Here is a 12,049-nt window from a genome sequence, read left to right as displayed (position 1 = left end):
TCTGCATATTCATTTGTATCAGCATCCTTGCTGAACTCTCATAAAAGTTATAAAAAGGTGTCTATAGATAGATTCTCTTCAGTTCGTTTGTAATCACATCATCTATGAAAAGGGAGAGTTTTTTTCCTTTCTAATCCTTATACTTTGATTTATTCTTCCTGTCTTACTCAACTGAGTAGGACCTCCAGAACCATAGCAAATAGAAGCCGTGATAATGGCCATTCTTGTCTTACTTATGATTTTAAAGGGACTACTGTTGGCATTTCACCATAAGTATGATGTTTCCTAGAGATTTCTGGTAGACATCCTTTATCAAGTTATCCCTTTTACTCCTAGTCTGACAAGATTTATCATAAATGGATGTTGAATTATATAGAATGCTTCTTTTGTATCTCTTGAGATAATGATAAAAGCTTTTCCTCCTTTAATCTGGCAACATGGTAACATAAATAGATATTCTAATATTTAAGCCAATTTTATATTACAAGAAAACCCTCACTAGGTCATGAGGCTTTAGCTTTTTAAATTTTTTAAACTGAAGTACAGTTGGCGTACAACGTTATCTAAATTACAGGTGTACACTATAGTGATTCACAACTTGTAAAGGTTACACTCCATTTATAGTTATTATAAAATATTTCCTATATTCCCCATGTTGTACAATACATCCTTATACTTTATACATAATAGTTTGTACCTCTTAATCCCCTACCCCTAATCTGTCCCTCCCCACTTCCCTCTCCCCACTGGTAACCACTAGTTTGTTCTCTGTATCTGTGAGTCTGTTTCTTTTTTGTTATATTCACTAGTTTGTCGTATTTTTAGATTCCACATATAAGTGATATCATACAGTATTTGTCTTTGTTTGTCTGATTTACTTCACTTAGCATAATGCCCTCCAAGTCCATCCATGTTGCTGCAAATGGCAGAATTTCATTCTTTTTTATGGCTGAGCATGAGGTTTTATTTTTAATGCATTAACTTGGGATTATTCATTCAGAATTTTTGCATCTTTGAAGTATAACTGGCCTGTAATTTTCCTTTCCCCTATTGCCCTTGTCTGGTTGGTATCAAAATTCTATTGGCCTCATAAAATATGTTGCAAATTGTTCCCTTTTTTCTATTCTCTGTTTTAGTTTGCATAAAGTAGAGCTCAATCTGCTCCTTAAATGTTTAATGAAAGTTGTCTTTAAAATTGGAATGGTTTTTAAACGTAAGATAGATAGCTAGTGAGAAGCAGCCACATAGCACAGGGACCTTTGTGCTTTGTGACCACCTAGAGGGGTGGGATAGGGAGGGTGGGAGGGAGGGAGACGCAAGAGGGAAGAGATATGGGAACATATGTATATGTATAACTGATTCACTTTGTTATAAAGCAGAAACTAACACACCATTGTAAAGCAATTATACTCCAATAAAGATGTTAAAAAAAATTGGAATGTTTTTAACTACTGATTCCATTTTTTCATCATTTAAGTCTAGCCATCTTTTTTCTGATTGTTACACATTACATTTTTTCTAGAAAATTGTCCCTATTTCCCAAGATTTCAAATTTACTGGCTAAATCTTCTCTTTATATTCTTCATTTCTTTATCTCCCTTTGCTGCATGCTATATAATTTCTTCAGATCTATTTTCATTTCACTAAATCCCTCTTTGGCTATGTCTAATTTGCTCTCTAACCTGTCCACTGAGGTTTTTTTTTTTATGTCAATGACTATTTCATTTCTAGAATTTCTACTTTGTTCAAATCTATCTGTTTTTTTTTTAAGTGACTAGATCTTTTCTCAAGTTTTTAATTCATCTTTTAATGCTTATCATTCAGAGTATGTTTTTATAGTCTCTATCACATTGTTCTAATATTGGAAGTTCTTAGGGGGAATAATCTGATTTTTGTTGACTATGCTAAAGTAGCTCATGGTGGATTATTTCTTCACATGTTTTGTAATGTTAGATCATGATCTCATGTTCATCCAGATTTTAATTATGGGAATCCTGTTGGCCTAGGTTGAAGGCATATCCCTCCAGAGAGGTTTGAGGATTGATTTTGAGCTTGTTTCTGCCAGACACTCCAATGCAATTACTTGCCCAGCACCAATTTATTTGGCTTTTGGGGGTTCACAGAGCATGCAGGTATTACAAATTCAAATTCTAAACATGTTCAAAGATAGGCTCATGTTTACTAATTCTCAAGGGAAACTACAACTCTTTCAGTTCCCAGGCTCAGACAGAGCCCATTCTTTGTCACCTCCATATAAGAATATATCCTTTCCAAAGCAAACTTTTCTCAAACATATAGCCTTTCAAGGGTTCTGGCTTTCTCCTGGGGACAACTCAGCTCCAACTCCCAGCCTGAAATAGTCCCAAGACTTCATTTCCTTTCTCTGTATGGGCTTTAAAACTCAAGTCACTAAGGAATATAACAAAAAAGAAACAGACTCACAGACATAGAGAACCAACTAGTGGTTACCAGCGGAGAAAGGGGAAGGGGTAGGGGACTAAGAGGTACAAACTACTGGGTATAAAATAGGCTACAAGGATATATTGTACAACAGGGAATATAGCCAATTTTAATAATAACTATAAATGGAGTAGAACCTTTAAAAATTGTGAATCACTATATTGTACACCTGGAACTCATAAAATATTGTACATCAACCATACTTCAATTAAAAACAAAAAACTCAAGCTACTAAGTTACCAAAACAATCAACTTCTCTACCCCAAGACTGCTACAATATCAGCTTATATGCTTACCACTCTGGTTCTCAATTCCCTTTTCATTTTTTCAACTTTCATTCCTATAAAATTTGCTATATATTTAAAATCATGTTTATTACTTTTCATCCATCACTTCTAGCATTTTAAGTGGGACAGTTTTCAAGTTATCGAGACTGCCCGATTGCCAATGAGGGGTGGGATGGGGGGGTGGGAGGGAGGCTCAAGAGGGAGGGGATATGGGGACGTGTGTGTGCACATGGCTGATTCGCTTTGTTGAGCCACAGAAACTAACACAGTGCTGTGAAGCAGTTGAGGAGAAGCCTCCATTAGATACTGCTATTTCTTTAGCTATTTCTTATAGTTTCTCCTTATCTGTGGAAAAGGTGGGAATGCCCTAGATCAAAGCTTTCTACAACTAATAGTCATTTTGAGTTGCAGAATGAAGCAGGGTAGACGACAATGGGAAGAGAGAGGCCACAAAAGCTATGATAGATTATGAGGGGATATAATGCATAATGAATATTTAAAACCCAAAATATCTTGAATTCAAAATAGTGGAAGGGCCACTGTAATAAATACTTACAGTACACAGCATAGAAAGCACAAACCCATTATGATTCCTCTTCTATAAAATATATAATTTAAACAAATCAAACATAAAGAAAATTAAGAAATAAAATGACTTCTAAAAATAGAATCTCTTTTCATTGTATTTGCTGCTGTGTCTTTTTTTTTAAGTGAAAAAAAGAAAAAGAAGTTATTTTTCAGGAAGGATTTGAAAGAAGAAAAAAATACTGATTATTTTCGTAGTTAGAAAACATATTGTTCCAGGCAGAGTAATAAACAGTTTATAATCATAAAGATTAAAGAGAAGGTTATCATGAAACACTTAACATGGCGGAATGGACACAAGATGGTAAGAAAGGAGACAAGGGTGTTTTAAATAGAATGAAAACCTTGATAAAAGTTAGATTTTTAGGAGAAATTAAAGGGCTTGTAGAAGTGGACAACGTGAATAAAGGAGTATTCTGAATGTTTAAGAGGGAACAACAGAAACAGAAACCCCATTGAAAATAAACTTGGAAAATTTGGAAATTGGAAAAGTAGCATTTGCACATTGTTCTTAAGGACAGAAACGCTCTCAATTTGTCCTGCCTTCTGCTTTTCCACTAGGATAGTGTCTATCAGCACCAACAAGGCTGCTATAAGCACTGGGCAAGCAGTACTTTTCCACTTCCTCAGTAGTGGGGCAGGGGATACTAAAGATAATTCAATAGAGAAACCATTATCAAAGCAAGATGACAAACGATGAGATTACAGTCTCAGAGGCCAAGAACCCAGAACTGGGGAGACAGACAAATGATGAGAATTAAGGAGCTCTCCACAGGCTTTTACAAATGACAAGCTGGTATTTTTCTACTCTGGGTATAAAATTGATTATAAATGGAGTAGAACCTTTAAAAATTGTGAATCACTATATTGTACACCTGGAACTCATAAAATATTGTACATCAACCATACTTCAATTAAAAACAAAAAACTCAAGCTACTAAGTTACCAAAACAATCAACTTCTCTACCCCAAGACTGCTACAATATCAGCTTATATGCTTACCACTCTGGTTCTCAATTCCCTTTTCATTTTTTCAACTTTCATTCCTATAAAATTTGCTATATATTTAAAATCATGTTTATTACTTTTCATCCATCACTTCTAGCATTTTAAGTGGGACAGTTTTCAAGTTATCGAGACTGCCCGATTGCCAAATAGTCTCCAAAGCTATTACCTTTCCATGTCTTTTCTTGGGCACATGAAAAGATGCTCAACATCACTAATTATTAGTATGTACTGATGGCTTGCCCACTAATCATAGGATGGTGAACTTGAAAAGGACATTAGAGGTCATTTAGACCATTATCTCATTTCATTCGGAATACCTCTTCTCCTCTAAACCATATGACCCTCAGTTCTCCACATTTGCATATATAACGTATAGTTTATATATTTGTGTGTGCAAAGTGTTTCCTTCTAATGAATTTTATTAGACCTCAGTTGAATTACTCACTTTTCACTATACTGAGGCAATTAACCTAAGAAGGATTTGATGCTGATTAGAAAGAATATGCTTCTGCCAGTTTTTTGTTTCCCAGGGACACATAAACACACATGCAACCTTACCTTAGTGAAAGCTCGGTAACATAAGCCACACACCTCCACCAGGTAGGCCAAAGTGAAGATGGCATTCTGAATTACAAAGCTGAGCAGTTTTGAAAATGGTGAATCACTATATTGTACACCTGGAACTCATAAAATATTGTACATCAACCATACTTCAATTAAAAACAAAAAACTCAAGCTACTAAGTTACCAAAACAATCAACTTCTCTACCCCAAGACTGCTACAATATCAGCTTATATGCTTACCACTCTGGTTCTCAATTCCCTTTTCATTTTTTCAACTTTCATTCCTATAAAATTTGCTATATATTTAAAATCATGTTTATTACTTTTCATCCATCACTTCTAGCATTTTAAGTGGGACAGTTTTCAAGTTATCGAGACTGCCCGATTGCCAAATAGTCTCCAAAGCTATTACCTTTCCATGTCTTTTCTTGGGCACATGAAAAGATGCTCAACATCACTAATTATTAGAGAAATGCAAATCAAAACTACAATGAGGGTATCACCTCACACCGGTCAGAATGGCCATTATCAAACAAATCTAGAAACAATAAATGATGAGCAGTTTTGAAAATGGTTCCAACAAACTCTGCAATGAGATTGGGGCCAAAATAAAACCAATTGCTGATTCTTTCATTAAAAAAAAGTATTAAAGTCTAATGATACCTTAACTAATGGGATCACTCTTTCTTAATTTCAAATGGGTTGCCAGGTGGCTACTGTAGCAACCCTGTTTGTCGAACAAGAACAGAACTGAATCTTCAATCAATGGCTCAAAGAGCATGACTTAATCATTTTATTGCTAAAAATAATCCATTTTTTCCATGTGGCATCATTTATAAACCTATGTAACTCCAATCTTATCCTCATACCCACCCCCAGCAATCAAGACTCTGTGAAGTTTGCTTTAGGATCTCCCACTCTATTTCTCTGAATCTTTAGGCATGTGTGAGTTCATCAGACCCAGCTCCTCCAGAAGCCTGTCATCTCAGTTAAGTAGCACAAACCACCCTTGCACGTAAGTACCAAGGCACTATTAGCTTAGATAATACACATCAGGACCCAGCTTCCTGCCAGTGTTTACCAGGAAGGCTGTCAGTTTTGGTTTCCCCATCTGAATCCCACCCATAAAGGGTCAGTTTTAGATCCTTATGCTTTCTTAAGTCATTTAGAGACATTTATTGGGCACCTACTAAGTAGCAAGCAGAGTTACACGCTTTTGTTTCGTTTATCTCGTTTAAATTTCAGATAACAATCCTGGGGAGACAGTATATTATAATAATTAATGACACAAGCTCTAGAATTTCACACCAGTGTTTGCAAACTTTAGCTCTCTGTGAACCTTGAATAAGTGATTTAACCTCTCTGGACTTAATTCTCTTCCCTGTAAAATGAGGATAATAATGACTTCCATCTCAATAGTGTTGTGAGAATTAAAGAAGATAATGTACGTAAAGCACTTGGCAACAGTAAGCCTTCCATCACTGTTAGTTATGAACTGCGCCATAACTCTCTGAAGCTTTACTATCCCCATTCTTCAGCTGAGGCAGTTAAGTAGGCAAGTAACTTGCCTAAGGCCATACAGCCATTGAATGGAATTCAAACTCAAATTCCAGGGCAATTTTCCAGAGGGAGAATTGCTCTGTAGGGAAGACAGGATTTTAATTGGGCTCCAAAAGACTTCGATGCTGTGATTTCCACTACTTCTCAACCTCTACGGTCCTAACTATCTGGATTATGAAAGTAATACATGCTCAGTGTGCAAACGCAGGATCTGTAGAAAAGTACAGATAAGGAAATAAAAGTCATCCATATTCCCATCGCCCAGTGATAACATTTTGATATATTTCTCTTCTTCATCACACACCAGTTTACTCAGTTGAAGTCTTACACGTATATATAATACTACATTTTGTTAAGATAGTAACGTACGAAATTTCCAATGCTATTTAATTCTTCATAAAGATCCACTTTAATGGCCACAAAAGTCAGATTTTATTATATATAACATCTCAATAAATATGTTTTTGCATGAAATTTGCATTTTCTTCCTTAGAATAGATTACCAGAAAAAGAATGACTAAATCAAAGAATATGTGCATTTTTGAGGTCCTTTTTCCTTATGGATACAAAAATGAATTCATTACATGATAGCTGCCTCTGAGGATAGGAATTATGTTTGTTATTTGTATTACCCGCAAAACCATGCAGTGCTTTCCATACAGAAAATCTTAGAGACACTCTTTGAAATAGCACTATTGATTCAGTACTGTTTGCTTTGTATAAATGTTGTTACCTTAAAACACTAATAATGAATGAACAGGGATAGGGATAGGGATATGTCTCTGGTTGATATACATCCTTATCGGTCAAAAAAAGAAACCTGAATTCAGACCTATATAGAAACTTGCTCTTTTATCTAGCAAAGCAGCATGGTAATGGGGCAATACAGTACAACAGACAAATAAAAAAGCTTGAAATCAAAGGACATAGATTCAAGTCTCAAATCTTCCAGTAACCAGCTCTGTGACCTTGGCCAAGACACTTCATCTCTCTGAGCCTGTTTCCTTATCTGTAAATGAGCAGACTAGACCAAATGATCTCTATGCAATTTTCCAGCATAAACCATGAGTCTATGTAAGCACAGTCAAGGTAAAAAGTTACAGGGGATGTGGCTTCTTGGTATATTAACTAGTAGCTACAAGCCATTGCAATACAAATTATCGCCCTATTGCATATAACGCAGCCTGGGGATGTAGCCAGGAATACGAAAGTAAATGAGACACAGTGCTGGACTTCATAAAGCTCACAGGCTCACTGGGGAGACTTCAGTATAATATAACTGCTCGTATAAAGAGCTCTGTCAGGTATTGTGGGATCTGATATAGGAGGAAGTTGCTACAGAAAACGTGAGCCTTTTAAAAATTGGAATGGAATTCAGATTCTCATCTTGAAGAATGAGAAGGAGTTCACTCACCAGCAAGGGTATAAAGCGTTTCAGGCAAAGGAAATGGCCTAAGCAAAGGCAAGGAAGTATGAAATTAAATAAGATGATAAATGTACAGCAATTAGCACAATGTCTGCCATATGGTAAGTGTTCAGCAAACAGTGGTTATTGTTTCGCTGACGATAATGATGATGATTCTGAAAGTACGCAGGAAGCACAGGGATGGGACAAGTAGCCAAAGACTAACTAGGAAAGGTAGGCTTGCAAGTTAATTAGGTACCTTCTTGTATGCTCCATTAAGGAATTTGGACATTATCTTAAAAGAAGTGAGAAGTTATCAAAGATTTTAAACAAGGAACCAGTGCGATGAGATCTGTGTTTGGAAGGATCATCTAGTTCATAGTATTGAGGATGAACTGGTGGACATGGCCCAGGACTAAAAGGACCAATGATATTGTAATCTATTAGAGTTCTTCATACTAGGCACTTTCAGAAGGTTGAAAGTGGCAACTACAGATTATCATACTAAGTGAAATAAGTCAGAAAGACAAATACCATATGATATCACTTATATGTGGAATCTAAAATATGACAGTGAATCTATCTATGAAACAGAAACAGAATCAGGGACATAGAGAATAGACTGTTGGTTGCCAAGGGGGGTATGGTAGGAGAGAGATGGATTGGGAGTTTGGGATTAGCAGATGAAAACTGGTATATCTAGAATAGATAAACAACAAGGTCCTACTGTATAGCACAGAGAACTATATTCAATATCCTGTGATAAACCAAAATGGAAAATAATATGAAAAAGAATGTATATATATGTATAACTGAGTCACTTTGCTGTACAGCAGTAATTAACACAACATTGTAATTCAACTATACTTCACTAAAAAATAAATTTAAAAAAAAAGGTTGAAAGTGAAGCATTCAGTATGTGATAACTGTTTCTTCAGTATTGCTTGCTATATGCCTGTCTTTTTAGGTTAAAAAAATAACCAAATAACCAACTGGTTATGTTTTTCTGAAACATACATACCCTTGTGGCATTGGTAGAGGGTATCTTCAAGAGGCAAATCATAATTCTCAAACTGGAATCTAAAGAACACTATGAACAAATACAAAAAAAGTAAAAGTCAGTACTCTTCTTAACATATCTTTTGCTTCATGTATTTCCTCTAAGCATTTATTTTAGGGAAAAAAAATCTGAAATATAGCTGCCTCCTTACAGTTTTCCGTGCCATATATTCATGTTGAAAAAAAAATAATTCTTAGCTTTAAAAATTTCATTAAACCATTAATTAAACAGTGTGAAACAATTAAATAATATTAATTGATATTAAATGTGCCCAATCCTGAAGAGGTCTATTAATTTGTGAAAGGTCCTGTTGAAAAAAAAAAAACCTACTTAGATCAATTTAAAACCATTAGGCTTATTAGTCCAAATAAAGAACATTTCATCTGTCATTTCTCTGCTACGAAAAGATATAACAATAACCTAAGAAAAAGCAGTAAAATTCCTACAAGAGAAAATCATGCCTCACAAATCAAGTAGCATATTCTGGCACAATTCCACATCAAAATGTACTTTTTAAATAACGTGTACTGGGTTTGGGGGAAAATGTTATAGCAAGAATAAGCAATGATATTATTTAACATTGTTAAATATATGAAAATAGCAGGTTACAGTGAAATCTCTGCAGCTGTGTACAATATGAACCTCTTTAAGATAGTACAAACGAAGCCAGTGTTTCTCCAAGTATGATCCCTGGACCAGCAGCACCTCTATTACCTGGAAACTAGCTGGAATGCAAATCCTCAGGTCGCACCCCTACTGAACCAGAAGTTCTCAGAATAAGGCCCAGGAGTCAGATTTTTAGCAAGTCCTTCAGGGACACTGACACACACTGATGTTTGAAATCCATTTCTCTAAACTGATGAGAACAAACTACAGAAGGTCTTTCAATGGCTTAATGTTTTCCCCAGAGATTAAATACACAGCATAGGATGATCAGAGGCAGTGTCCAGACAAAATCGAACAGGGCAAGTTTTCAGATAAATGCTGAAAGCATTTCACAAGTATCAATACCTTCTAAGGGAACCATTGGTCTATTTAACCTGCTCAATACCCATAGGAGTTGACGTGACATTTACATTACTTAACCGGGTGCTCATCAGGTCCCCACAGTGACCTATGAAGGAAGTCAGGAAATATCTTAGGAAACGTGGGGAGATGAGGATTGCATTCTCAAATAACAGTTGGCTAGAGTGGAGTAGCCGCTGACCCCATTAGAAAGGACTGGTGCTCTCCCGTTCTCAAGGGTCTCAATTCTCCTTATCTCACTCCACTCCACTCATTAACCTTGCAGTCAGGGTCCCTTTGGACAGGACTGATTATTACAAATTAGGTTTACTAATTGTTTCCAGCTGGCAATACTTCCAACTAGTCCATGTTCAAGTTAAATATTTTCATTATAGCACCGCCCTACAGGCATTTGAATTTGCCATGCCTGCCCCACACCTTCTCGAAAAGTGTGCGGCTCCTAAGCAATGAACGGCCCTGAATGGCTCTCTGCTCCTAGGGAGGGTCCTTGTGGTCGTGTTAAAATGCATGCACTGGAATATTCTGGTACATGACTGTTTTTGAATTACGGTTTTCTCAGGGTATATGCCCAGTAGTGGGATTGCTCGGTCGTATGGTAGTTAGATTTTTAGTTTTTTAAGGAATGTCCATACTGTTCTCCATAGTGGCTGTATCAATTTACATTCCCACCAACAGTGCACGAGGGTTCCCTTTTCTCCACACCCTCTCCAGCATTTATTGTTTGTAGGTTTTTTGATGATGGCCATTCTGACCGGTGTGAGATGATATCTCATTGTAGTTTTGATTTGTATTTCTCTAATGATTAATGATTTTGAGCATCCTTTCATGTGTCTGTTGGCAATCTGTATATCTTCTTTGGAGAAATGTCTATTTAGGTCTTCTGTCCATTTTTGGATTAGATAGTTTGTTTTTTTAATGTTGAGCTGCATAAGCTGCCTGTAAATGTTGGAGATTAATCCTTTGTCAGTTGCTTCATGGACTTGAGGATACGGGGAGGGGGAAGGGTAAGCTGGGACGAAGTGAGAGAGTGGCATGGACATATATACACTACCAAACATAAAATAGATAGCTAGTGGGAAGCAGCCGCATAGCACAGGAAGATCAGCTCGGGGGTTTGTGACCACCTAGAGGGGTGGGATAGGGAGGGTGGGAGGGAGGGAGATGCAAGAGGGAAGAGATATGGGGATATATGTATATGTATAACTGATTCACTTTGTTATAAAGCAGAAACTAACACACCATTGTAAAGCAATTATATTCCAATAAAGATGTTAAAAAAATGCATGCACTTGATTTCCTAAGTGTATATGTACAATAGCTATGTACATACACAGTTTCAAAGTACCAATTAATTCTCTTTGCTTGGATTTATTCAACTACTCTAGATTTCTGGATAGACAAGAATCACAGGATGTGAGAGATGGCAAAGATCTCAGTATTCCGGCTTCTTACAGTAATTTCAGACTCAAAGAAAACAGTATACACCAAGGTAAGGGTCCTTGAATTATCATCCTTACAGACCTTATTTGGGGGTTGCATTTTCCAAATTTGCCAATTTGGGAAAAGGTATTATCAGAGGTGGTTGGTCTTTTTAAAACATTTTACATATATGTAATATTCTTTTCAGAAGTAGTGCTGCTAACGTGTAACTTCACTTGTCAGATCCAGTTTTGCTGCAAGTTGAATATTTTTATCTGTGACCTGGATAAAGCACAAAAAGCTTGTGGAACCAATGAGGTTCAAAGACACAGCAATGGCCACTCCCAGCTACCTCCTTTCTCCCTGCTATAGAGACCTGAATGCCTCTAATTCACCCTTGTTCTAGAAGGACTCTAGGAGTCTGCTAGTGAAAGGACACTGGACTGGGAGTCAGAAGACTTGAGTTCTAATCTTTACACTGCCACTATCTCTCTGAATTTGCAGATCTCCATCTGGAAAATGGGAGCGTTGGAAAGGATGGTTTTTATAGGTCTCTTCCAGTTTTGACAGTAGAAGATTCTGGTTTTGCATTTAATGGGCTCATATTGGAAATGTTCCTTAGGCTACCAGATTTCTAGCTAGGTAATTTTGTGTGTATTCTTGGAGGGCGGTGTG

The 12,049-nt window shown here is 36.5% G+C and overlaps 1 protein-coding gene across 2 annotated transcripts in view; it reads right to left on the bottom strand.

Annotated features, from left to right (window-relative positions):
- UNC79 (unc-79 subunit of NALCN channel complex) overlaps positions 1 to 12,049 on the bottom strand; it is a 195,729-nt gene that overhangs the window by 34,607 nt on the left and 149,073 nt on the right. For both annotated transcript variants that reach the window (XM_024759179.1, XM_024759171.1), the window contains 2 exons: positions 8,883 to 8,959; positions 4,899 to 5,004 (listed from right to left, as the gene is read on the bottom strand). In XM_024759179.1, the coding sequence (XP_024614947.1) occupies positions 4,899 to 5,004; positions 8,883 to 8,959 (183 nt within the window). The remainder of the gene's footprint in view (positions 1 to 4,898; positions 5,005 to 8,882; positions 8,960 to 12,049) is intronic.

The sequence above is a fragment of the Neophocaena asiaeorientalis genome, unplaced genomic scaffold (genome assembly GCF_003031525.2).
Source record: "Neophocaena asiaeorientalis asiaeorientalis breed wild unplaced genomic scaffold, Neophocaena_asiaeorientalis_V1.1 scaffold476, whole genome shotgun sequence".
Lineage (NCBI taxonomy): Eukaryota > Metazoa > Chordata > Mammalia > Artiodactyla > Phocoenidae > Neophocaena > Neophocaena asiaeorientalis.
The sequence above is the reverse complement of the archived record's forward strand: the minus strand, read 5'-3'. Positions and strand labels throughout refer to the sequence as shown.